The 27,979-nt window shown below is 35.0% G+C and overlaps 2 protein-coding genes across 3 annotated transcripts; both read right to left on the minus strand.

Annotated features, from left to right (window-relative positions):
• Window positions 1-3,307: 3,307 nt before the first annotated feature.
• Window positions 3,308-6,433, minus strand: LOC7476427 (uncharacterized). Of its 2 annotated transcripts, none has more exons than XM_024600831.2 (4): window positions 6,037-6,428; window positions 5,558-5,852; window positions 4,303-4,353; window positions 3,308-3,827 (listed from the first exon to the last, which is right to left on the minus strand). In XM_024600831.2, the coding sequence occupies exons 1-4, from the start codon at window positions 6,363-6,365 to the stop codon at window positions 3,426-3,428; spliced, it is 1,077 nt and encodes a 358-aa protein (XP_024456599.2). In that variant the 5' UTR covers window positions 6,366-6,428; the 3' UTR covers window positions 3,308-3,425. The 2 variants fall into 2 exon arrangements, with proteins under 2 accessions (XP_024456599.2, XP_052308691.1); XM_052452731.1 differs by having other exon boundaries at window positions 3,684-4,224; window positions 6,037-6,433.
• Window positions 6,434-9,075: 2,642 nt separating this feature from the next.
• LOC7476430 (methylmalonate-semialdehyde dehydrogenase [acylating], mitochondrial) lies at window positions 9,076-26,816 on the minus strand. The gene is made up of 20 exons (XM_002307272.4): window positions 26,535-26,816; window positions 25,166-25,723; window positions 24,680-24,774; window positions 24,492-24,566; window positions 24,244-24,405; window positions 24,082-24,160; window positions 23,811-23,965; window positions 23,410-23,473; window positions 22,275-22,354; window positions 21,784-21,849; window positions 21,358-21,408; window positions 20,897-21,048; window positions 19,871-19,961; window positions 19,589-19,669; window positions 11,701-11,778; window positions 11,532-11,567; window positions 11,392-11,435; window positions 10,951-11,029; window positions 10,453-10,543; window positions 9,076-10,343 (listed from the first exon to the last, which is right to left on the minus strand). Exons 2-20 carry the CDS (start codon window positions 25,698-25,700, stop codon window positions 9,187-9,189), a joined length of 3,171 nt encoding a protein of 1,056 aa, XP_002307308.4. The 5' UTR covers window positions 25,701-25,723; window positions 26,535-26,816; the 3' UTR covers window positions 9,076-9,186.
• Between the last annotated feature and the right edge of the window lie 1,163 nt (window positions 26,817-27,979).

The following is a 27,979-nucleotide window of genomic DNA, read 5'->3' on the forward strand; positions in this document are numbered from 1 at the left end:
AAAACACAGGAAACACATATCAGCAACAGAGAAGGAAAATCACATCGGGTGGAGAAACAGAGCATGGGTTTGCTGTGTTTTTTTCACAAAAACCAAACAAATTGTTTTGTTTGGTTTCTGTGAAAAAAACACAGCAAACCCGATTTCTGGGAAAAATGGGTTCGGGTTTGCTGTGTATGGGTTTGCAGTGTTTGGTTTATGGGAAAAATGCAGGGGTTGTGGTTTTCTATGGATGGGTTGCCTGGCGAAGAGATTGGGAAGGAAACGGGCCCGAAGGGCGCCTTCAGCTTCAAAAAAAATGGTGATTCTTTGCTGTGACAGTGATAATTCTTTGCTGTGATAGCAACAATGGCGAAAGGAAATAATTTTGCCGTGTATGTGTATGGGTCTGTGTTTGGTTTCTGGGTTCAATTTTTGGGTTTGTTGTGGTTGATTTTTCCCAGGGGTTTGGGTTTGCTGTGGTTGAATGGGTTGTCTTCCCATGGGTTTCAGTTTACAAAGCATGGGAGCTTCTGGTTGCAGTGAAATACCCAGCTTATAACCACTAACAGAGCATGGTTGCAGTGAAATAACAAATAAACAAGGGAAAAAACGCAGCACAAGATTTATGCCATAATAATAACAACAAATTAAAAATAAAGAGGATGAAAACAAGATAAATAAAGACATTTGAGAAAAAAAATTTACCTGAAAGATGAAAGATGCTTGCAATTGATCTGCGTAAATTATTTGGGAGAGAAAGAGAGTCTTTAGGATAGGGGACACCTTTTGTTAATAAAGAAAAGGAAAGTGTTTTCCGTAGAATAAAGACAGGAAAACACTTTCCTGCTCTAAGGTTTTATTTTTTCTGTTGACTGGAATTGAGTTTCCTTTGACCGATTTTCTTTATGCTTGTCAAACATGGGAAAGTGGGGAAAATGGTTTCCAGGAAAATGAATTCCTGGAAACAAACAAGGCATAAGATTTCTAGTTTTTGGTTTTTCTAAGAATGGAAAAACATGTTTTGAATCATTGATATTTGAAGTGATGTTTTCATTGCTAGTTTTGTAAGGAGTGATCATATCATTAAAAGGAGTGCTAAAAATAACAGTATAATTAATATCATTTGTAACAACAACAAAAATTTAAGATAAATTGATGCCTAAGATTATTTTCTTTTGACTAATTTGTTGGTCATTGCAGTATCCACGACCTAGTTTCTATGCAAGGTGTATGGTTACGCATATTCTCCCCTCACTTAAGTGTTTAAGTTGTATTCTTCAAAACTAAACTTTGGACAACTACTCATGTTTCCATCTCTTTTCTAAATCAAGAAAATATTAGTTGTGACTGATTAGACCATCATTCTTCTCATCATAGAGTTGGGATGACTTTTATTATAGTTGATGCATATGCCATTCATTGTTAGCTATTTTTTAGGCTTAAGCATTTTGGCTTGTCACTGAGGCAATATTTGCTCAGCATTTCCCTCGAAGTTTTCACTCTTAGAAAAAGTCATGTAACATGTAGGGCACTTAATAGGTATATTTTTGGTTTGTCAAACCATCATTTTAGCTTTTTCATGGTTTGTATACTCCTTTTTTTTCAGTACTAGTATCCATGACCAACTCCATCTTTTATTGAGGTTAATCAACCTTGGTCTTTTAGAGCTCTCCCTTCCTAAGGAGTCAACCAGGTTTGGGATAGCCATTGCTATAATGACTTTAAAAAATAAAAAGTCATCCACCTTTATTTTTTTATTTAGAAAATAGACGTGTCCAGATTATATAGCCTTATAAATTTGGTTTCGGAATACTACATAGTTGTTAGTGTCATGTTTCCAATATTCATGCCAGTTATAATATTGTTTCCCTCAATTATATTAGTAGTGTGCCAAAGAACTTAATTTACCATTGGACATCAATTGATCGAAGATGTCTTCAGCTCTTTTGATGTCAAAAGATTTTTCCTTGTCTTTGACTATCATGGTAGATTTAACTTTCTTGTTACAAGATTTAAAAGCTTCTATAGGCTTTCTTAATGTCTTGATCTCAAATGGTCTCTCATAAGCCCATGTATTTTTAGGTCGTGCATGAGCTCTTGAATAGTTGGCTATGCCTAGCCGCACCTCTTTGCTTAATTTTTTTTTAATTAATATCATCCTTTTTTTCTTATGTATTTTCTACTTTTCATTAGTTTTTTTGTTTAAATTTTAATTAAGAGCATCTTTCATATTTTTTGTTATTTTTTGTATTTTTATAATAAAGAAATTATTCTAATTTATTTTTGGAATCTTTTCCTTTTATATTTGATAAAAATAAACTATATTTGCATGATGTATTTATAGAAATAAAATTATTTTTTCTTGATAAGAAAAAATAACTTTTAAGATAAAATAAATAAAAGGTATAAATTAAAAAGAAAAGTGCGGGTTAAATATTTGTATACCCACCTGTCTTTTGCTTTTAGAAGAAAAGGCTTTCAATTTCAATTTTAAATTTGAATTAACAACTCTTTCAATCGATTAATGTTTTTTTAATTTATTTTATTAAGCATAAATAATATCTTTGTGTTTTTCAAATAAAAAATAAATTATAATTTTTAAAAATATATTCGTAACATTGTGATGCACGCCATGCCTACTTTCTTGGTCCAAAAAATTGGTTTAGTAGGCCAAGACTGCTAGATTATTTTTTATGAGCTTTTATTTTTTTAATTTTGATTTGAATTTTTTTAAATAAAATTATTTTTAAGATATTAATTTTAACTTACATTACAAAAAAAAATTATATGAATCACAAAAGAAGGTTTCAATGAAAAAAATATATTTTGGTTCCATAATTTCATTTTCTTATCTTGATTGTGAATGCTTGTTTTTATAATCAAATGATTAGTTAAAAAATATATTTCAAAAGGTGTTTTATGACAATATATGAACTGTATAATTTTTTTTAATATATTTGAGTAAAAAATACAAACATAAGTTTTTCCTTCATGTAAACTTTCTTTTATGATTCTAATTAACTGTTATTTAAAAAAATATATTTTTTTTTATAAAAGAAATATTGCAAAAACAAATTACATTAATCATATAAAAAAAGGTTTTAATTAAGGAGATGACTTCCTTGTCCTTATTCAAATTTTTAAAGTTTTTTTAATATTTATTTTATTTAGTTTTAGTTTCTACTGGACAAATAACATGTCTCGAAATGCTATATTAAAAATAATTATGATAAGAAAAGGAGGAATTATACTATAAAATAATTTTATTTTGATAGAAATTAAATCAAAGCTCTTCTTGAGAAAAACAAATCTTTTGACATATAACTAGAGGAAAATTTTGTTGTTTAACATTAACAAAAAAAAAAATTAAACATGGTGTTCATCTAATAACACTATGTAACTAGTGAAGTTTTGACTTCATACAAAATCACAAATAAAAACCATTAAACAATTTTTTGGCTTTTCGGCTGTAACATGTATAAGAAAATGCCTCCAGCAACTGCGACATTGAGAGACTCAAACTCTCCTGCCATTGGTATACTCAAAAGCTCACATTCACGTTGAGCTTTTTCTGAAAGGCCATGCCCTTCGCTACCCAAAACCAAGCACAATGGTACCCTGGCAAAACAATCTGCAAGCCCTTGAGATAGCTGTGACACGGGTCTCGATTTGTCATTACAGTCTGGATGGCCAGCTAGCATCTTCATCTGGTATTCATCTTTGAGAGCTTCAAGATGATACCAACTGCCGGAAACTATGGGGATCTGAAAGGACGCTCCTCGGCTAGCTCGGAGGACTTTACTATTGAATGGATCACAACAACCGGGAAGTAAGAACACACCACCCTGTTGTCTATCACCATCGATATTAGCCCTTCAGTTTTTCAATTATGAATTGAGAAAGCAGTGGACAAGAAAAATCAATTCTAAGGAATGCATAGGATGTAATAATTTGTCCAAAGGCTTCGTTTCATGAAGGCATGATATTACCTCCAGTTCAGACAACGAATAGGTAAAATGCAATGACTGCATCCATTTTATTGCAACTAATAGGTGAATTGAGAGAAAAATATACTCAAAAGTTTCAAATAATGGTCCACCATGATGATAACATTGGAGGGAAACATTTGAGTTCAATGTAACTGATGTCATTGTGTGAATGAAATGACTTCACAACAACCTTGAAAAGCACAGAATGGAGGTTTGCTAATAATGTATACTGGGTGTTCAGGATAAAATGCGCCTAACCAATGAAAAAAAAGAAGAAAGGGTTCAGAAGCAGAAAAAAAAGATATAAATAAGATTTGCACTTGGTGCTTACCCATCCCAATGCCAAAGCTGATCTGAGTAATGTACCAAGGTTACCTGGATCCTGCAGTGAATGACACTAAGGAGTTGGTAATGAATACACCCATGACATTCCTCAAATCATTTCCTAAATCACAATATCATGTTTAAACTGCATTTTTTCACTTCATCATCAAAAGAAGAACAAATTTCAGCATCTCAAACAACAGGAAAAGTAATTTAAAGGTTCACAGGTGTAAAATAAATTCCAGTGCGACTGCACAACAAATAGCTCTGATTCACATGATGTCAACACACTGAAGCTATTGTTTAGATGGCATCATTTTTATCCGACCATAGCAATATTAAAAATTGAGTTTCAGAAATTGATGCGAAAAATGAAATGAAGAACGCAAGAATGAGTGACCTCTAGAAACTGATTGGCTCTTAGTATTTACCAGCTGTTTGTTTATGGATTAGTGAGCAGGGCAAAAGACTACACCAAGCAATGTGCTTATTCTGGCAGTAAGGCATTCCATCTATCTATGTGACTAACTTTATTTGTTTTGACATGATGAGAGGCAAATTTTAAAACTTGATGATGCCACAAGGCAACTCATGTAGTTATTAATCAAGCAGGCTAACAAAAGTGAAAATGGTAAAGTAATTGGAAAAGACAAGGGACTTCAAGAAGAACTGGTGAAAAAAAGTTTGTCAAAATGTAAAAATCATGTCTCGCTAACGTATTAATCCACCACAAATTCAGAACACATGTATGATCCTGATAATCTAATACCATTTATTAAAAGAGGGTCAATCAACTAAAAAGAGACATTGTCGAAAAAGTGCTCGTGTTTATTTTACATGTACAAAAGATAAAGCTATATGTTCATTCAACCCAAGTGGTTTAAATGTTCAATGATATTAGGTGAACGCTTTTTAGGTCAATGTTCTATATAGTTCAAGAGTTTCACATTACCAATTGTTTTGCTTCTATTTTGCCATTGATTGTCTCACAGAAATACTAGAAAGATCAGTACAAAGAGCGGAATACAAGCCAATGGCTCCATATCTTAAGACGATAACATTAAGGCAAAGGAAAGATGAGAGGTAAGGCAAGTAATTTTAGAATCAGTTATCACCCTTTGGTGATGTTTTATGGTTGGAATTGTCACCATCTTCCTGATGGCTTCTCTGTATAGCTTTCTTAATAACAATTGTTAATCACATTCATGAAGGGAAAAAAGGGAAGAAAGATAAAAAAGTAACAACTGTTTTAGTGGAATAACCTGGATTCCCTCGAGGACTAAAATTCGGTGCGGAGATGGGAACCATTTCCGGCTACAATCTTGATGATTGTCTACAACAAAATAGGTGGTAGGAAATTTCATGAGAGCAATAGCATCAACAGATTCAGTAGATTGCAACTGTGAAAGCTTTTTCATCACGACAGAGCTCACACGCACAACACGAGCAGAGGACTTGTCGTCGAGGACTTGGGAGACCTCTGCTTCATCAAGAAGAAGTAAATATTCCAATTCAACGGTCCTTTCTTTCAAGGACTCTTGAGATCTGTGTATCTCCCTGTTCACATCACGTCACTGACTCATTGTTATAATAATCGATTGAGAGTAATTTATTATAGAGATAGCCGATGCACGAAAGAATTCATCAACCACCAGCAAGCATTTGTGTTTACAATTACGTGACTTTGAAACCCAAAATGATTTATTCAAAAAATAAATAAATAAATATATCACACCACCACCTGATAGGGGTAGAACCCACAACAAGAGCTGAAGCATGAGAGTGGCGATAAGAGGAGTTTTGTTGGAGCTTGAGACAGTGCTTCACAAAAGGGTTTGAAGTGCTTGTTATTGATTTTACATGACCTCCTGCTGCTGCTGTCTTTATTATTATTCTTGGTATTGGTAATGCAAATCTTGAATTATCGCCGCCGCCGCCGCCGCCTCCTCCTCCTGCATTGTCAAAGCAATTATAATAATAGGTTTCAGTTGTTAGCTTTGCCTTCGAGTTTCGGAGTTTTACACAAGCTTGAGCTGATATCCAGGAACCGGATGCGTACGCGCTCTGCATATTCTTTCCTTTTATTATTTGTTCCTATAATTCCTGTTTTCTATTCACACTTTACATCAACCGTTTTATCTTTCTATCCCCTATCCCTGTACGCAGAATTAGGACGGATTTTTAAGTAAATTAATTTACGAGAGAGTTTTTTCTTTTTTTTATTGATTCTTTATATATATATATATAAATTAACGTTTGTTAAAGCATGAAATATTGTTTAGATTATTGCGAAAGTGAACAATCTCAAATCTTCTTCTTTTTTAATTCACATCATTTTTTATTGGATTTTTTTTCTCTTGCATCTTTTTTTTTTAATTGAGTTGTTTTCTTTATATTTTAATAATTATAGTTTGGTTTTGTAAAATTAGCATCCATTTAATATTGAAATGATATTTGAAATTATAATCATGGAGGTAATGCGAGATAAAAACATATTATAAAAACAATGAAAATACAATATAAAAAAAAAAGACATAATCAACTATAGATTGTAATAGTTTCCCATAATTTTTTCTTTTTCTTTAATTTCTTTTGTCACTTGATTTTTTTAAAAAAAATTTCAATTTAATCCTTTTATATTAAGTTGACTACTTTACTTGGGATTGGGGTTGGAATTAGATTTGATGTTTTATTTCAGTTGGTTTTATATGGAGCTCTCATACTTTTTTAAAAATAAATTTTAATATTGAGTTAATGCTCGATTTGATAGAACAAAACCTATTTTTATTGATTCAAACCAATTAAAATTTTAAGGATCCAATTTCAAATTGAAACAAATATTTAACTTCTTTTTTTCTAAAAAATAACATCTTTATATCAGCTTCCCTACTTAATCTTTAGTTGGAATCAATAGATTTGTTATTATTTATTGTTACATGCAATTCTTAATTTATTTTCTTGAATACATGTATAAACTTTTCAGTTTGTAGTTAAAACTTTTACTTTTACTGAAATATAATTAAAGATTGATTAAAGAATATTTTGATATTAAATTAAAGATTGATTTTATGAAATATAATTTTATGTTATTTTAAAAAAAAATAGAACAATAGCCAAAATTAACATGTTAGAAAAAAAGCCTTTTTCCACTTACATTGTTCAAAATGTTCCAATCAAAAAATTTCAATTTAGTCCCTTAAATTTTATCTCTTATATTATTGGTTCATGTTCCTTTTTCTTTTTTATTTTTACATTTCATTTATGAAACCTCATTTATTTTCTATTTCAGTCCCCTATTATTTATGAAATTAGAGAGAAAGTCGCTAAAAAAAATGAGAGAAAAAGCTCACATGTGATCAAATTATAGCCGCCAATAACTATAATTTTAGTATTTATAGGTTTATCTTTCATAGAGGAACTTAATAAAGATGGTTTCTATCTTAACAATGCCTAAAAAAACATATCAGATTTCAACAAACTTTTTATTTGATTTTTTATTTTTAGTTTGGTTAAAATGTGTTTTGTAATTATAAATAGTGTTTTATAATATTTTATTTATTTTTCATGTTTTGGGATTAAAAATAATTAAAATACAAATTTTTAACATCCAAATACTTAGACCTTGATTTTTCAATCACAGAGCCTCTTTTATAGTTGGGAAATAGTGTAATTAGATAACCCATCATCCTTTTCATTAAAAAATATTAATAAATAAATCATCTGTTTTTTTTATAAAAAAAAAATCAAGTATATCCTAACCTTCTAAGCCCAAGCAAGCTAGGTTTTTAAATTTTAGGCTAGGTGCTGGGTTGTCCTTTCACCATAGGCACGCTTGCCCTCTTTTTTTAAATGATCCTTTACATTTTCTATTTGTTTACATTTGTTTATAATTAGACTCTCCTTATTTAAATAATTATGTGACTCAAATACTATTAAAGTTTTTAATTATAATAGTAATAATTACTTTTTAAATAATTATATATGAATCTAACATGTATTTTTAAAAGTTTTGTTCATTAATATTTAATGTAAATAAAATATATATTTTGTTGTAAAATGTTTTATACAATTTTTCATACATTTTTTTATATATTCAAATAAAAATTATTGATTCATATTTTTTTTATTGAGAATTGATTTTAAAATTATGATGAGTTTTTATTTAAAAAACAATTACATGTTTTTGTTAAAAAAACACACATGAATAAGAAAAGGGTTTTGATTAAAGAGATGCAATTTTTTCCCATTTAAAAAAAATGAGAATTTTTTGAATATTTATTTTAATTTCTTTTAGTTTTTAATTAATAAACCATATTTCTAATAATAAATATATGTTCTTGTGAAAACAAAATACATGAATAGAAAAGGTGAATTTAGACTAGAAAAATAGAATTTTTGTTCTACCATTCTTACGAACATTCATTTCAATTATCATATAATTAAAAAGAAAATTGAAAAGGGCATCAATATTCATTTTACAAGGAAATTTTTTTAAAAAAAATATTTAATCAGCATTAATAACTCTAATATTTTTTTTCTTGTCAATTTCTCCCTCTTTCTTGTGTCTCATTTATATAGAGTAAATATGAACAATTATTTATAAGCACTGCTTGTTGCAAACTGATTCCCAGTTACAAGCTCTGGGTTTGCAAAACTTAGCATCCCTGATAATTCATTAGCCGCCGGCATCCACATTCTCGGTTTGAATCTTGTGCATATCAATTTTAGACTGATAATTTCTGACACTTTTTTCATCGAAAAGAAATACAATGATGGCCCATATATGACAGGGTAGGTTTTATACCTTCGAAGAGTTCACTGAGAATATTTCTTAAATGTTTTCTCTGAAATTTAGATTCCCAAGTGGAAAATAAACAGCATTGTTAGTGTCCTACATCCTCTGAGATGTCGCCAAAGTCATTGAAACTCCCTGGCTGGAAAAACCATCTATTGAAATTAATGTGCTCTCAGAATACATCCTTTCAGATTGATACATATATAGCCTCTCTGATGTTTTCTGCGGACCGTTATTTCTCTGAACAATTGGAGGCATATACATAGTTTTTGTGGTCGGTGGCATAGCTTCAGCTCGCTGGGATGCTGGAATCATATTGTCTGTCCTTTGAGATGTTGCAGAGCTGTAAACCCTTTCGGAACTTGGATATGAAGCAACATCAGGCCTCTGTGATGTTAAGCCAATATGGTCATTCCTGTGAGCTGCAGCGGATGTGTATTTCCTCTCGGTTGGAAACACGTGATCGTTCCTTTGAAATGACTGGACCATGCTGTCACTCAAGTGAGAAGTTGTAATATCATGTAACCTCTCCGAAGCAGGATGTGCAGCGGTGTCAGTTGGACGAGAGGTTGGAGATGGACTGCTGTCTTTGAGCAATGCTGGACCCGTATTATCATTCTGACGAGGTGTTGCCATGTATACACACTCAGAAGTTAAATCCATTGCAGCATCAATCCTCTTCAAAGAAGGGGCAGCATTGTTTCTCCTCTGAGAAGTAGGTAAGTAGATCCTCTGAGAAATTTGAGAGATACTTTCAGTCCTCTGAGATGTTAGGGTTGGAGTTTCATTCCACTGAGATGGTACAGGTATATACATTCCTTCAGATGTCTGGCATGTGGTTAATGATATTTCTTGGCTTGATAGCTTGATCTCTGATGCATGAGGTATAGTGGGAGGTATCTTCGCCTGTAAATCCTTCTCAGCTGTTGGAGGCAAAACCAGGGATGCCTCCTGGTTATGCAAATCCTTGTCAGTTATTGAGGGCACTGATGACCCTCCTGATTTTGGTAAATTCTCACACAGCAGCTCTCTATGCTTCTGAGGATCTCTCTCTGGCGCCAGTGACATAGCCGATGACACTGTCTTGCCAGGTGAATCTCTCTCAGATGGAGGCAATGCTGAGCAAACCCCTCGACTTGTCATTTCCATCTCATTCGATGTATGCATAGACAGCGAGACTCCTATGCTAGGTAACTCTCTCCATTGTTGCGCAACTGTCTTAATCTGGGTATAAAATTGCACACCTGTCTTTCCTGCATGCAGAAACAGAAAAAAAAGAGCTCCATAGCTGCATTTCATAAATGGTCCAACCACTGCTCCAAGTAATGTGTGTGCCTGAGAGAGGGTTTGAAGGAATTATACCGCAAAAATTTAGATTGCCAGCAAAAGACACCTTAGCTTCATGAAATGAGGAGCATGGCAATGGAACTGGAACAGAAACATTGATTCCAACCTGTAATACAAAATAAGATGTAGTTCACACTTGCAGAGAATACCTAAACTCTAAGAAAACCTGCCAGGAACACATTTTCTTTTGTTTGTCACAAGCTCTCCCTCTATTGTATCTACAACATGACAAACATCAAAGGCTTGAACCCAGTCCTCCTATTGACCAACTAACGTCTACATTCAGCAAACTTGGATTCCACTGAAAAAATTATCACAATATCCAACATAAGATAATCATTTGCTGAGGTCAAATTTTCCATTCCCTCCTGTTGCCCCATCAAGACACTTTCCAACCTGAATGGCACTTTCCGTAAGGGGACAAATCTTCTAGAAAGGAACAGAATCTTCAAGATGCATTTTGACAAAAGCAATTCTTCATTTCCCACACCATATGGAAAAACGTTGGCTTACCAGCACAGCATCAATGTCATTCTGGAACTTCCTCGCAGCGACACCAGATGTAGTGAAAATGGAAGCTCCATTCCCATACCTACAAAGGTATAGATATGAGAATCCAAACAAGGTGCAAGTACTCCCCAAATAATGACTAATTAGGGAGATATTTGGATGTGTGAATACTGAACAGATAATATATTTGAGAAGGTTCCAATTCCTTTCAAGGCTTTATATGTCTAAAACTATTTCTTGTCACAATCTACAAATATTCTGAAAAAAAAAAGTAGGTAGGGAAAAGTTTGCATGGTATATTAAGTCTGGTAAGAATGGAGGAAAAGTTACATGTTTGAAAACTGCAACAAACACTGAATCAACAAACACATCTCTATGATGATGAACATATAAGACACGTTCTAATGGCAGCCTGAGGATTAAGAGAGGAGTTAAAATATGTACCTGTTTCTGTTTACAATGGTTATGGCCTCTTCTAGGCTGTCTGCCTGTGGGTTATCAAATAACAGATATTGTTAACCATTCTCCAGCTAATTCCCAAAGGATTCACTCAAAAGCAACAATCTAAGAAAAAAGAAAATTACCTGCATACAGAGCAGGACTGGCCCAAGAATTTCTTCCTGCTCAACACAAACATCGCTGTCAAGATTATGGCAAGGTCTTTGGTTCAACTCTTCTTCCACTGAGAATCATAAATTATCCAAGTCCATTCATTCTGAAGCCATAAAAGAGTAAAAAGCATGAAATGGATACCTTGTAGCATTCCATGCTGATTGTAACATCACATAAGATTGTAGGACCAACAAAACTTCCATTTTCATATCCTGGAACCTACAAAATAAAGTTAATTAGATTAGTAAATTAAACTCTCCGGCAATTGAATTATAAAAAAGAAAGAAAGAAAAATTTTATATCACTCATCACAGAGACTATTAAACCGAACTTTTACCTGGAGAAGGCAACAATGAGATGTAATTCAGATGTGGAAAAGTGAAAAGCACAACAAATACAGCAGAGACTAATCATTTTATAGGGTCAGTCCACACACAGGGGCGTGTAAAGAGAGAATGACCTTGAACCAGTACATTCAATCCGCAGAGAACTCAAATATTTTGCATTTGATCTCAACTTGTGCCAATGGTGAACAATCCAACAATGGAAATCTCATTGTGTCTAAAAAGCTTATCAAGGATCCATTTTATTTCTCAAGACACTGTAACTGGAGATTAAAAAGAAAACTTCCTTATAAAATTATAACCAAGCTCAGCTTCATGAATTGAATTAAAGATCAAGAAAGACTTATAATAGTTAATCCTTCAAGGTCAAAGTCACAGTTAAACTAGAGATGAGAAGATATTAGAAAATGAAATAGAAAATTGAGAAAGGAGGAAACAATAACAATTTATGTGACTCGGTCAATTCAACCCCCTCCAGGGACAGAAGAAACCATGCTTCATATTACATATCCCAGCCTCTCACAGTAACGTTTTTAATAAAACCTAGAATCTGGAGTACAATCATGCTTCCTATCATAAACATGCTTCCTAGGAATCTAGAGTACTCAAGGAAATGAGGTTTTTCTTCAATTAAGGAACATGCAAAGCTTCAATGGTCCTCAGTCCTCACAATACAATTCAGAAACTAGGTCAACTTTTCCCTGCACGAACAATGGCCTTCCTTTTTTCCCAACAATTTTTTTCTCCTTTAGGCTCACAAATAGAGAAACCTCTATTAGAATGTAGAAATCAATCATGAAAAAAAAAAGTCAGAATCAAGCATTGCTCCTTTTCAGAGCTACGTATACAAACACTCACCTTTTGCTTTCTCTCCAGTGTCTAGACAAGGTCTTCTAATGTCCTTTTCTTTTTGACAGCTGAAACATCAAATTTTCCACTGTTTGAACTTAAGTTCATACTGACTCTTAATGTTTCAGCAAACACTTCTCTTTGCTCCTATTTGAGCAATTGAGCTCTCTCCTTGACTTTCCTCAAACTTCATGATGCAATCCTAGGAAGAAGAGTTGAAGGTATTATCCATTTTTATTCAGTCAATTCAGAAATTATTTTACTTTAGTAAATTTTTCAAAGTTAGATCATTTAACACTCCCTAACATCACACAAGGGAGAGTTAATTGGGTGAGCTTGGCTCGCTATTAAAACAAACTTAGGAAGAGGTGGGTGCTGTAATCACTTTGGTCCCACATAATTTGAGTGAGTGGGCTCATGGTGAAGCAGGATCAACTAGAAATCCCCTCCCCCCTCCCGTGAGGAGTGTCCTTCCCTTTTTTTAGTTTGCCCTATATGTCCACTCTAAAATGTCAAACCATTATCCTGCTATTCTAATTTGCCTCTCAATAAAAGCTGGATGACTTGTTCTCTAACTACTTTTAATTAATAACATAAATAGCCATTTTTGTTATGTGTGCATAGTCAAAGAGGACAGTCTTGTCAATAGAAAGACTTAAGTCAAAGCATACAGCTATTACAGCTGTATGCTTGAATAGGAAATAGGAAAGTCACAGCTGTTACAGCTGTATGCTGGAATAAGAATATAAATGATTGAATAGGAAAGGAAATTGACCTTATTTAAATCCCTAGATTCCCTCTTTGTAATGGCCATGTACAGCTCAACTTTTCCTATATAATGAAAGCCTAGTCGAAAGGTGAAGGCAATTCAAACCATTCTGTTATGGTATCAGAGCTTGGTGCTTTCTCACAGAATTCTTAAGATTTTTTGTTTTCTTTCTTAGTCATAGCTTTATGGAGAAGTCAGATAATGTTTGTGTCAGATTTACTGGCAAAAATTATGCTGCCTGGACATTCCAGTTAGAGATCTTTCTCAAGGGAAAGGAGTTATGGGGCCATATAGATGGCAGTGACAAAGACTTGGTTGCTGAAGGATCTGTGGTTGCTAAGGCAGCATGGGCTGCCAAAGATGCACAAATCATGTCCTGGATTCTCAGTTCTATGGAGCCACATCTGATCCTTTCTTTGCGTCCTTATAGATCTGCAAAGGCTATGTGGGATCATCTCACTCAAGTTTATAACCAAGACAACAATGCTAGGCGTTTTCAGCTTGAGTTGGCTATTGCCAACTATACCCAAGGAGATCTTTCTATTCAAGATTACTATTCTGGTTTTCTGGCCTTATGGAGTGATTATTCTGATCTTGTTACAGCCAAGGTTTCTGCAGAAGGTGTGCTGGCAGTGCAGCAAGTCCATAAAATCAGCCAACGAGACCAATTTCTGATGAAATTGCGACCAGAATATGAACCCGTTCGTGCCTCTCTCGTCAATCGCGATCCTGTTCCATCCTTGGATGCTTGCTTTGGCGAACTATTGCGTGAAGAGCAGCGTCTCCATACTCAAACCATTATGGAGCAAGCAAGAGTTGCCTCTACCAGTGTCTCAGTTGCTTATGCTGCTTCTGCTTACAGCAAGGGGAAGAGTCGCGATATGAGCAAGACTCAATGCTATAGTTGTAAGAAGTACGGACATATTGCTTCCCATTGTCCTCATAAAATTTGTAACTACTGCAAGCAGCTAGGCCACATCATTAAGGAGTGTCCTATCCGTCCTCCACGCCCCAACAAAGCTTATCACGCTGCTGTTACTGCTGCTGGTTCCCCTTTTTCACAGACTCAACCTCCAGCAAATTTACTCACCCGAGAGATGGTGCAAGAAATGATTGTGAGTGCTTTCTCCACACTTGGACTTCAAGGTACTGGTTCTTCAGCCCATACTTGGATCTTAGACTCAGGTGCTTCCAATCATATGAAAAACTCTTTGCATGGGTTAAGTAATATCCGCAAATATTGTGGATCCTCACATATTCAAACAGCCAATGGTAGTACTCTTCCCATCATAGCTGTTGGTGATGTACCTCCCTTTTTAAAGGATGTTTTTGTCTCACCCAAGCTTGCTATAAACTTAGCTTCTGTAGGTCAACTTGTGGACAATAATTGTGATGTAAACTTCTCTAATCGTGGCTGTATTGTACAGGATCAGATGTCAGGACAGCTGATAGCGAAGGGGCCTAAGCATGGACGTTTATTTTCTCTCCAACTTCCTATTCCACGCACTTTGCTTCCTTCCTCTGTTCTAGCTTTCTTTTGTACTGCACCTAAAGTGTCCAATGAAGTTTGGCATAAACGTCTAGGTCATCCAAATCCTAGAATCCTCTCTCATTTGTTGAAATCTGGGTTAATAAGTAATAAAGAACATTCAGCTTCAACTGTGTTCCTTGATTGTGCTACATGTAAACTTGGCAAAAGTAAAATTTTACCCTTTCCTTCTGCAGGCAGTAGAGCCACAAACCCTTTTGAGATAATTCATAGTGATGTCTGGGGGATTAGTCCTGTCATTTCTCATGCAAATTACAGATATTTTGTCACTTTTATTGATGACTACAGCCGCTATACATGGGTTTATTTCTTGCGAAACAAATCAGAAGTTTTCTCTATGTTCAAACTATTCTTGGCATTGGTTAACACTCAATTTTCTGCCACTGTTAAGACACTTAGATCAGATTCGGGAGGGGAATATATGTCTCATGCTTTCCAATCATTCTTGCAATCTAATGGTATCGTTTCTCAACGATCATGTTCCTATACTCCTCAACAAAATGGAGTAGCAGAACGCAAGAATCGCCATCTTTTGGATATGGTTCGTACCTTGCTCATTGAATCTTTTGTTCCTCCAAAGTTTTGGGTAGAAGCACTCATTACAGCAACTTATCTCATCAATAGACTTCCTTCACAAGTCTTAGGTCTAAAGTCTCCATATTTTCGGCTTCATCATTGCCATCCTATATACACCAATCTTCACACCTTTGGGTGTGTATGCTTCATGCATCTTCCTCCACCTCATAGAAATAAACTTTCTGCTCAGTCCATTAGGTGTGCCTTTCTTGGATATAGTATTACTCAAAAGGGTTATCTATGTTTTGATCCACACACTAATCGAGTTCATGTTTCTAGAAATGTTATTTTCTTTGAAAATCAATGTTTCTTTCCTTTGTCTTCCTCCTCAGCCACTTCTCTTGCCTCTTTACCCTCTTTTGATGACTCTTCTCCTTTGCAAAGTGTTCCAGTTGACCGGTTCCAGCCTCATTTGGTGTACAAAAGAAGACTTCCTATGCTGCCCCCTTCAGCTTCTGTCTTGTCATCTGCTCCTCCTTTGCAGCCTTCTATGGCTTCTGAGGTACCTGTTTTGGCTCCTTTACGCCGCTCCTCTAGAATATCTGTACCACCTGCTAAGTATGGATTTACCTCATCTGTGGCACATCATTCTACTGCTGCTCTCTCTGTCACTTTATCCTCTATTTCTATCCCTACTGGCTATTCACAGGCAGCTAAAGAACCATGCTGGCAGCAGGCTATGCAGGAAGAGTTACATGCTCTAGAAGCTAATCAGACTTGGGATATTGTTGATTGTCCTTCTGGTGTGACTCCTCTTGGATGTCGATGGGTTTATTCTGTTAAAATCAAGGCTGATGGCAGCTTGGACAGATATAAAGCACGATTGGTGGCTCTTGGAAACCATCAAAAATATGGAGAACATTATGAGGAGACCTTTGCTCCAGTGGCTAAAATGGGTACTATTCGTACAATTTTGGCCATCGCAGCTTCAAAACATTGGTGTTTGCACCAATTGGATGTGAAGAATGCCTTTCTTCATGGTGATCTCACTGAAGATATATATATGCGCCCACCAGCTGGCTTATTTTCCACTCCTACCTCTGCTGTGTGTAAGTTACGCCGCTCCTTGTATGGTCTCAAACAGGCTCCTCGTGCTTGGTATGAGAGATTTACTTCTGTCCTTCTTCAATTTGATTTCCTCAAAAGTAAATATGATGCCTCTTTGTTTCTACGTAAGACTGCAAATGGAGTTGTGTTTCTATTGGTGTATGTTGATGATATAGTCATAACCGGTACTGATTTAGCTCTGATTGATCAACTCAAGCAGCATCTGCAGAAATCCTTTCACATGAAGGATCTAGGTCCTCTAACATATTTTCTTGGTCTAGAGATTCATGCTGGTTCCCATGGCATTTTTTTATCCCAACACAAGTATGCCATGGACTTGGTGGCAGCTGCTGGTCTCCAGCATTTGCCACCCCTTGATACTCCAATGGAAATTAATCTCAAGCTCCGCAAAGATGAGGGTGATTTATTATCAGACCCAGCTGCATATCGTACACTCGTGGGCAGCTTACTCTATCTTACACACACTAGACCTGATATTTCTTTTGCTGTACAACAGGTTAGTCAGTTTATGGCTTCTCCCAGGCACCTCCATATGGCTGCTGTTCGCCGCATCCTTCGTTATATTCATGGCACCATTCGAAGTGGCCTTTGCTATCCTGCTGGTACTTCCCTTGATCTTATTGCTTATAGTGATGCTGATTATGCCGGGTGTTCCGACACTCGCCGTTCCATTACTGGTTGGTGTATGTTCCTTGGCCCTGCACTTATTTCCTGGAAGAGCAAGAAACAAGATCGTGTTTCCAAGTCTTCTACTGAGTCTGAATACCGGGCTATGTCCCAAGCTTGTTCCGAAATCATCTGGCTCCACGGGCTCCTTGCTGAGCTGGGTTTTCAGCAGTGCACTCCTACTCCTCTTTTTGCTGATAATACCAGTGCTATTCATCTTACTGCCAATCCTATCTTCCATGAGCGCACAAAGCATATTGAGGTGGATTGCCACTTCATTCGTGACGCATTTGCGGCTCAGACTATATCACTTCCACATGTGTCCAGCAATCTTCAGGTGGCTGATGTTTTTACCAAGACTCTCACCCGACAACGTCATCATTTTCTTACTACCAAATTGATGCTTATGGACCAGCCCGCATCAATTTGAGGGGGGATGTCAATAGAAAGACTTAAGTCAAAGCATACAGCTATTACAGCTGTATGCTTGAATAGGAAATAGGAAAGTCACAGCTGTTACAGCTGTATGCTGGAATAAGAATATAAATGATTGAATAGGAAAGGAAATTGACCTTATTTAAATCCCTAGATTCCCTCTTTGTAATGGCCATGTACAGCTCAACTTTTCCTATATAATGAAAGCCTAGTCGAAAGGTGAAGGCAATTCAAACCATTCTGTTAAGTCTCTATGGAATGGACAAAGTATTGGTTACACTATTTGCTACTCTCTAATGGCTCATTACTACCACAAGACTTCTACTTCATTACAATTCCATTTCATGTTCTGATTAGAATCTTGTATCAGGGCAAAACAAGCAAATCCCATTTACACAGAACCTTGGTCCTTATATAGTAGAAAGATTCCATACAGAATAGGAAATGAAAAATGCTATCAAGAAATTCTAGAAAACCGAAATCAAAGAGAAAATCAGGTGGATGAGCAATGCCAAAAGAACTAACAATTTTACAAGCACTTGATTACTAATTGATGTGGCACTTGTCATTCAAGATTTTTATTTTAATCACAATAACATGGCTCTAAAAGTGACAATGCAACATTTACTATCATTGAATTGAATACCAAATATGAAACCATGATAAGCTACTGCATCCTTGTTGATCATGAATTTAGTAAAATCTAATAGTGTTCTTTGACATATTATCCTTGTTGATTTAAAAAAAAAATATAGAATATTGATGTGGATGGTGGTCATAAACCATCAAGCACTCTTAAATTCCTTTACCCTTTAAAGTCATTTCAAACAAACCGAACAAATATCTTTTTCAACCTTCAAAAACAAATTAAAAAAAGCCGCACTGATGCAGCATCTCTTGCCTTCACAGTAAGTTACAGCATAAAGAAAAATCTAAGTGATTGGCAATATATCTTCTAGGAAATGTTTCACAAACTATTCAATCCATTTTTACATGACTTAATGATCACCTCATGAACAAACAAATAGTATCTTCTCATCTAAAACACTGTCTTGCCTACAAATCTTGTTTTTCTACATAAACCAAGGATTTTGAAATTATTCCCAACACTGAACAAAAAAAAAAGATTAAGAAACAATTTAAACTTGAATTAAATAATTCTTTTAGTGAAATTGATTTGCAAAATGACAGCTTAATCTCCATATGTGTATTTTTTAAACCAACACCATGTGAGATAGTATTCCAGCAGGAAAGATGAATTAGGCATTTTCAGTTCCACTGACCAGATAGGAGAAACACATCGTACTCCTGACTTTGAAATCTGATCCACATGTTTAGCTAAACAGTTGATGTATAATAGCTTGGGCCAGAAAAAAAAATTTGAGGTCATGTTAATTATATTTTTTTTAACTGCCCCATGAGCCCATAGCCATGAGGAATTATTACAAAATGCCTTTCAGAGTCATGACAAAAATACATGAGTCCAAACAAGGAATTTAAATTCCAGTATGCTATTTCTCCTAATAAACGAATACAATATTTAACCCGAGATAAATAGCGCAAGCAAAAACCTATACAACAGAAAGAAAGTGGTTTGTCTATGTTAGCATGCTTGTGTTGTTGTACATGGCAGTTGCAAATCTAGCACCTGCTTACACACAAGCATACAGAAGAAACTACACACATGCACACATATTACTCCAAGTAAAAAACAACAAATGAGGAACCTACACAAAGTTATCATCTTATAAAAGATAGAAACAAACAATGTACCACAATGTTTCTCCCATCAAGAAGAAGCCTAGCACCACTGTCAACACCACTCTGAACTAGTCTACATATGCGATCCTTTACCTGCAAATTTAACATGCCTTCGAGAATATAACACACAGAAACCAACAAAGCAATTGAGCATTGAACAAGCATACTTGAAAAACATGCATGACATAAAATAATGCCAATAGAGAATTCATGTATGATGGAAAGCCAGATCTCAATTTCACTCTTCTCATATTGCAAGTTAAATTGAAGCATGTTCAATCATACTGTTTTTACCTCTTTGCTAATCACTGGACCAAGGTCTGCACTGGGATCAGTCCCTGCATTAACTTTAAGTGCTTTGGCATGCTCCACAAGTTCATGCTCCCTGGAAATATTGTTACAACATCCATGTTGGTGTCATAGATATTATGTGCATGAAATTACCTATGAAGCTACCATGTGACAAGATAAACCAGCATCTTTTGGCAGTATCATAAACCAGGTTTAGAGAAGAATGGTTATTAGTGATTCTACTACTTTTGGCAACTAAAAGAGTTGAGAAAGCAATGAAAGATGAACTTTTTTGTGTGCTCAAATTGGACTAGGTCTACAATCACAATCTAACTAAACTTCTATTAGAAGGTAATTGTTAAATTTCTCCACAGCATCCCCTCCTTTTCCTCACCTTAAAATGTGATCATCGCTGCTCTAGATGATTAAAGCAACATTTTGATAATTGTTCACATGGACAGCAGAGAAAAGCATTGGATTCTCAAGAAATCATATCCCTTCAAAAAGATCCCAGTCCTGTGGAAAAGAATACTACAGTCTTGGTCGCAAAGTATATTGCTAAATGGTGATAGCTAAAACATAATTTAGAGGGTTGAGAGAAGATGAGCTTTTTTGGATCTCTTTAACATACAGCACGCGAAATAATTTTAACCAGGATAAATGATATCTTTTGTGGAAAATTTTGCCAAGCAAGAGAACGAAAAGGGGGAGCGTGACAATTACCCAGGACAACTTCTAATATCATTTTCTTTCCTTTTCAGCGCTCAATTTCTTCACAAATTACTCCCTTCTTTAAACTCTTTTTTGCCAGCATATCTTGTCAACAGATTTCACTTGCCTAAAATTTGTAAATTCACAAATAGGAACCATCCCACAAGAAGTTGGATTTTACTAACAAACAAGCCAAAATAACATTTTTTTTTTCTGGAGGTCACAGACTTTACATTATAATATGTAAGAATAGAGTTAGCTCAGATAAAGAATGGGAAATAAAATTATTTAAGAGCTCAAACAAACAAATAAAAATACCATGCTGATGAACCTCCAACAAAAACAGCTGTGCTCAATGCCATGCACCGCTGTCCTGCAGCACCAAAGCCAGCAGCAACCAGAGCATTCAAAGTATCATCTATGCTTGCATCAGGCAGTATAATAGCATGATTTTTTCCTCCAATATTAGACTAAGGATAAAAAAAAAGCAGATAATTAGTTTTGAAGCCCATTTAAGTAAAACAAATTTTCAACCCAAGATGTTAGAATGAAAAGAGTAGTGCTGTATACAGCACAAAAGGGAGGGCACACATAACAACAAGAAATGGTCATGGCCATTGACTTTTGGGTCCCACAAAATCAACAGACTTGACCTGTTCATATTGTGATCTGTGGCCCTCCTTTTCATGCCCAAAGTCTTTTCCTGAAATAAAAACATGTGCATGCATGCACTTGCGCACACAAGAGAAAATCAGAGAGGAGAAAAAGGAGGTTTTCACCTGAACACGCTTCCCTCTGGCAGCTGCCCTAGCATATATATGCAAACCAGCCTTGGAAAACAAGTTACAAGTGGTGAACAAAGACCAAGCACAGAATGTCAGTGTAAGGATTTGACTTGATGTATTAATTTTGCATACATCAGTCTATTATAAGCATAATCAAGATGAGAAATTCCTTTGTCCTTCTATCTTTCTAATGATCTTGACTTGCTAACAAAAGCAGGGGTAACATTCAACAAGTCTATTCAAAGTTGCAACTGTGTATGTTATTATAGAAATTGCACTATAACATGAAAGAATGAAAGGAAATATTAGTCTGCTATCAGATTGGAAGCACGTCTGCACACACAAATCAATGGTATTCAAACTTTGAACATTACAAATATAATTGTAATCAGTGTGCAGTTTAATCTTGAAATAACTCACCAGATCTGAACCAATGAACGATATAGCCTTTACATCGTCATCATCACATATGTAATTAACAATATCCTGCAGAAATTTGTTGAGATGAGTAAATTAAATGATCGACTTTAATGTCTTATAAGTGTTCCTTGAATCCAATCCCACCCAAAACCATATTAGGTTTTTGTTACATCAGACAGCTGCCAATTCCTCATTAAAAGCAAACCAACTAATCTCAACAACAAAAGCCGTTCTATGAAACAAATGCACCATCTCGAAAAAACAAATGCACCATCTCGAAAAAATGGATGTCGGGCCCAGTTGGGAATCTCACTTACATATAATTTGCAAGAAAATGCAGCTTGCCAAGAAAACCAGAAAGGGCCCTCAAAACAGCATATATTCTATGTAACACCCTAAAATGACATTACAGTCAATTGATCCCTCTATAAATTATTTTATGATAATGTGAGTAATAAGGAATAAAAGGATTCAAGAGAAGCAAATATTACATTCGTTCCATGAATGACATTTAAGACACCGTCAGGAAAACCAGCCTCCACTGCCAAGGCTGCAAGTATCATTGATGCCCCTGAAAATAAAATTGCCATTAATATCAGTTATAGTTCACAGAACCGATCCACAAAAGTGCATTGATTATGTATAAGAACAGATTTCATTTAAGGAGATTTCTGATGAGGGGGTAATGAGATTTAACATTACAACAGTAATGATTAAGGCTTTCGGTGCAAAAAAGTGGAGAGGGAATATTTAAGGGTTTAAAAATTACTCTCCAAGTGGTGCTCATTGGGGGATAAATTTTAACCTGAGAGAGGAAGGGGTAAAAAATTTAATTTGGAGGGTGGGCATCCTCTCTCTCTCTCAAACTTATAGCCTATTTTTCCTTCTTTCGTGACTCATTCTAACTGGCTCCACTAAGACACTTGGTTCTTAACCTTGTATCAACAATTTTAAAAACTCACTTCTACACCTATTTTTGCACCCTTAAAAATTACTCATGTAATATTCATCTCCATTTTTTAGCCTCGTATCAACAACAACTTAGGAATAACAAAAATAACAAGTCCAAATGCCTAAAGGATGCCATCCAAGTACGCTTCAGCAGATCATGACATAAAGCATAACTATTTAATAACATATCTTCACAGAATAATAAATTAATCATAAATAGTTCTTATATTCTTTTATTGATAATGTTGTTTACATGCTTAATGGTAGAAATCCTCTATATTAATCTGCATTCTGGAAACAACTCAGTTACTGACACAGCAATTTTTGTTATAATATGCTGGTTCACATGTCAAAAAAGGCATGGGCGAAATGTTTTGGTCTCGTTGACTGTTTTCAACAAAATTTTGACTCTACTACACCATCCTTGAGTAATAGGATACATTTTTTTCCTAGAATAACCCACACATGCTTTCACATCCTAATCAAATATCCAGCTCAAGCAAAGACCAAGTTCAAGTTATAAATCAAATATCCTGCCCAATCAGAACCAAATTCCACTTGTATGGTTACTCTCAAATGAATTAGCTTCATCTTGCAAGGGTTTCCATCTCAAAAAAAAAAATTCAATGGCTGACAGCAACAAGGAATACATAAACTAATCTATGGTAAAGTCACCTGGATTCTTTTCACATGGCTTAAGAACAAATGTATTGCCACATGTAACTGCAATAGGGAACATCTGAAAAAAAAACATAAAACCATTTTAGAGAGAGAGAAAAAAATCCTTCTTCCCTCTTTCCTATCACTCACTCTTTTAGTGATTTGAATGATAAAAGGATAGAGAACCTAAATAAACTAAGATTCAGATAAGAAGTTACAACTCAGCCAAATCTGATTATTTGTCCAACTAAGCCAAGTGTGAGAAATCATGACGCATAGATTTAGAATTTTTTGTTTAATTAGGAATGTTTAAGAAATCAGAGCCACCATTTTCCAGAGATAAAATCTAGAAAGGGTAAAGAAAAGCAAGGGACAGAATTAATAAAAGAAAAGAATTTAGAACACATGGCACATACCCACAAAGGAATCATCGCTGGGAAATTAAAAGGGCATATCCCAGCACAAACACCAAGTGGTTCCCTAATGCAGTATGTATCAATTCCATTTGATGCATTAGGAACAAACTCCCCCATTTGCAATGTTGCCATAGCACAAGCATGCTCAACTGCCTCTATAAAAATAAATGGCAAATCACCAAGATCAATCTTGACAACTAGGGATCACATTGTAATTGATCTTCTGAAATCAAAGAAAAAATTACAATAAGAGAACTCTCTGGGTACTTACCCAATCCACAAAGCACATCACCCAAGGCACCTTTTAGAGTCTTACCCTGTTCTGAGGTTATACTGGTAGCAAGCTTATCCTGGAAATAATTTTTTGTGCATTCAAAATAATAATTTCACAAGGAAAAGGAACTATATAAGTATGCAATTCTTGTTTACAGACCATGTCCCTGCGAATAAGCTCCTGGAATCTGAACATAACCCGTTGACGAGTGGCAATAGGCGTGTTTTTCCAAGAAGGAAATGCTCTCTTGGCTGTGATAACTGCATCTTTGAATTCTTCATAGGTGGTTAAAGGTAGGTGCGAAACAACCTCTTGTGTAGCCTATTTAAGAAATAAATCATGCTGAAAAAACACAACGCAAAATACCTCTATTTGAAAGGAAAAGGTAACAACATATATGAACTTACAGGATTTAAAACATCAATAATTGTACACCCTTGAGACACTAAAAACTTTCCTCCAATAAAGTTAGGGACCTTCATCTGCAATTAAATTTAGTTTAAGGCTTTGGGCCCAATTCATTTAATCAAGGAAAAAACAGACAGTTTGCGGATAGAAGAAGGGAATTAGAAATTCAAATATATTCAAACCCTACAGGCTGCCTGTCTTCCTTTAATGACTCTCCGGTTGAAGATGCACTAGTGTTTACCAGAACAGATCTGTTAGGTCTCCATGACTTCAAACTTCTATCTGCAAGAAAAAAAAAATGATAATCCATCGTGAAGAAAACTTTATAGAACTACCAAATGATTTACTTTACCAGGAAATGATTTTCTTAATATATCTGAAATATATGCCAATTGACTGTCAAGCAGTTCATCATGAACAAAACTGTAGAGAACTACCAACTAATGTCTTCTACCAAAAATTTGCTATTTTTTAATGTTTAAAAACTATGCAAATCAACTGCAAGCAGTTCATATCAAGCCTATATAACAACCATGAATAAAGTAACATGGAGAGATCATTTATGATTATCACCAGCAAAAGGAAGCCTCCATTTCAGCAGAAAACGATGAATGATTCTCAACCACCACTGCATAACCAATTCCAAAGGGAAAGGCATTGATTGGGATCTCACCTGATAAACCACCTTGACGGATCTTAGCTTTGAGGTTATACAAATGTCTTGGTGTTGATTGTAGCTCTGGGTTACTTTGCTTGAGAGCTTTAAGCACTTGTCGTGGTTTTACACCAGCTTCAGTCATCATTCTAATTTGTCTAACCTCTTCTTCAGAAAAACGTCGACTGTAAGGATGCTCTGACATGTCTTTTAAAGGTTCATGATTGTGTTCCCCATTTTTTATATTAAGCACCCACATATCATCTTCCTTCTTACCAATTGCTTCAAAAGGGCAATTTATAAGGCGCGAACATGCTTTTCTTTTACGTTGACTTTCATCAATCTTACGCCTATTACGATAAATGCCTCCTCTGTCACAACCAAGTATAACTCTTCTGTCCCTCCTTGACTTCTTAATAGTCACAACATAACCTTGATTAGCCCCAAAGTCACGAACATATTTGATTAGTTCCTCGCGATCTTGAAAAACTCCAGATTCTGGAGGGAGCATCTTATACTGCCCTTCAAACTCTGTTTGATTATGGGTTTGCATGACAGACAGCAGAAAGAAAGATCCTATAATGCCAAATAATTTTTACGATATAAAATTAGAAATGTAGGCAGGAAAGAATAAAACAAAAATAAATAGATAGATAAACACAGCTTAAGGCCACACTGCAATTATAGTACCATGTAACCATGACATAATCTGCTCTCTGTTTCACAGTTTTATGATCCTATACCAGCATTATAGTTTGGCTTTGAATGAACCCCAGCAGATATGCGCTATTAATCCTTAAGATTAACAAATAGTATTTAGACAGAAGCCTACAATTAATTCTTAGATGAAACAAAACATTCTTTCTTAACTAACAAATAATATTTATATAAAAACTATCAACAAAATTCTTAATTAAGCCAGCCATGCAACACTTATCGTAATTAAACTTGTTTCAGATGGAAACGTGTGTCAATGGTGATGAAAGGAAAATTCGGCTCTTCCTCGTAAAAGGGACATTTATCGGAGTCAGAGAAAGAGCTTCCTCTCGTAAGTCAAAACTAAAAGGATGTGTCTGTATGGCGGAAGGAAACCCTTGCATCACAAGGATTGCTCTAAATTACAGGTGCCACAAATGCATTATCGATAGTGGAGATTAACCTCCAAAATCTCTAAAAATGGAGGAACCATTTAAGGACAAACCATTTCAAATAAACAACTCCCCCACTCCCACGTCCGCCATCCTACAATACAATGGAAAAACATACACTCCCTTCCTTTCCCAACCCTAGTCTACAATGGCATTACTCTAAGATTAAATTGTAAGTAATTCCGATCATCAATACAGTATAGATGAAACCAGGAAAAAAAATTCAGGGTTTTGATTACCTGATCTAAGGTGACACTAAAAAGGTCGTCCGATAGAGGAGAAAATCCAACTGGCGCTGGAAGACAGACATTTAGACCTTAGTGACTGACTGTTGTCATCTTTCTCCAGAGTAGAGAGAGACGGTGAGGAAAAGTTTTTGGATCGGGACAGCTTCTTTTTTAAAAAAATAAAAATAAAAGCTTCGGCACAAGGCGAGGCGACTGGCGTGTGGAATAACCAGTAGAAATTGTATTAAAATTATAAAAACAAAACTAAATTGCAGTGGGGGCCTTCAGAATCACGCTAATACTTCAATTTTTAAGAGAAAAGGGAAAGCTGGAAATTTATGTTTGCACTATCCTTCACTGCTTTCTAAGAGGTCATTGTCATTGATATTAAATTTATTTTTTCTTAAAATTTGAAATTATATTTTTAAAATTAATTTTTTTTATTTTTTAATGTGCTGAAATCAAAAATAAATTTTAAAAAAATATTATTTTAATATATTTCCAAACAAAAAGCACTTTGAAAAATAATTTCTACCATATTCTCAAACACCACCTTTAATCACATAAAAGATCTCATATCCTGCCTAACAAGACTTATCATCTCGTTATCCTATTTGACAGATAGGCTTTTAAAAAATATATCTAAATAGATCTAGAGATCAACCAAGTTATGTAATATAACATGTACTATTAGAGTTATTTGGCACTCCATATAAGATTACAACACAAATTTTCCAGTAAATTATAACGAGACTCGTGATCAATGAGACTTTTACTAATATAATAAATCAACTCATAGTTACTTCAGTCATTGTCAAGTAAAGGATAAGGGATTATCCAGTTACGAGAGGTACCACAAGAGGTGGTTTTTTGCAAGTACTACTTGATCTTATCAAATGCTTTTTAACTGTCTTCTTCCAATACCACAGGGTTCTTTTTCCTAGAGTAACCAAAAGATTAACTCACAAATAGTTGTCAATTCAGAAATGAAGGACTATGTAACTTAGGTGCCCTAAAAGGCTTCGCATTTCTTTTTTGATCTTGAGTACGGGTGTGGCCTGTATAGCTTTGATCTTGTCAAGATCTAGTTTAATTCCTCTATTGCTCGTGACAAACCCCAATAACTTTCTAGATTTTACTCCAAATATACACTTTGATAGGTTCAACTTCAATTGATATTTTCTCAACCTTTCAAAAAGCTTCCCTAAGTTTTGGATATGGTCCTTTTTTTTCTTGAACTTGGTAATCATATCGTCTACATACACTTTAATCTCCTTGTGCATTGTCTCATTAAAAAGAGTTGTTATTGTCCATTGATAAATTGCTCCAACATTTTTCAACATGAATGGCATAACCTTGTAATAGAAGGTTCCCCAATGAGTGACAAATGTGGTCTTTTTATTATCTTCTTTTGTCATCTTTATCTGGTTGTATGCTGAGAAGCTATTCATAAAATA

Source organism: Populus trichocarpa, chromosome 5, assembly GCF_000002775.5.
Source record: "Populus trichocarpa isolate Nisqually-1 chromosome 5, P.trichocarpa_v4.1, whole genome shotgun sequence".
Lineage (NCBI taxonomy): Eukaryota > Viridiplantae > Streptophyta > Magnoliopsida > Malpighiales > Salicaceae > Populus > Populus trichocarpa.

Bases quoted from the DNA above. Each gene is read 5' to 3' on its own strand.
- LOC7476427 (XM_024600831.2), bottom strand. From the start codon at position 6,365: ATGCAGAGCGCGTACGCATCCGGTTCCTGGATATCAGCTCAAGCTTGT. The intron at 4,354-5,557 runs GTTATTCCACTA...CATTCACTGCAG, and splicing joins TAGTCCTCGAGGGAATCCAG to GATCCAGGTAACCTTGGTAC. The intron at 3,828-4,302 runs GTAAGCACCAAG...GATAGACAACAG, and splicing joins CAGCTTTGGCATTGGGATGG to GGTGGTGTGTTCTTACTTCC.
- LOC7476430 (XM_002307272.4), bottom strand. From the start codon at position 25,700: ATGCAAACCCATAATCAAACAGAGTTTGAAGGGCAGTATAAGATGCTC. The intron at 11,779-19,588 runs GTACATTGTTTG...TTTATTTTGTAG, and splicing joins TTGATGGGAGAAACATTGTG to GTTCCAGGATATGAAAATGG. The intron at 10,344-10,452 runs GTATAATTCCTT...TTCTGCATGCAG, and splicing joins TGGCAATCTAAATTTTTGCG to GAAAGACAGGTGTGCAATTT.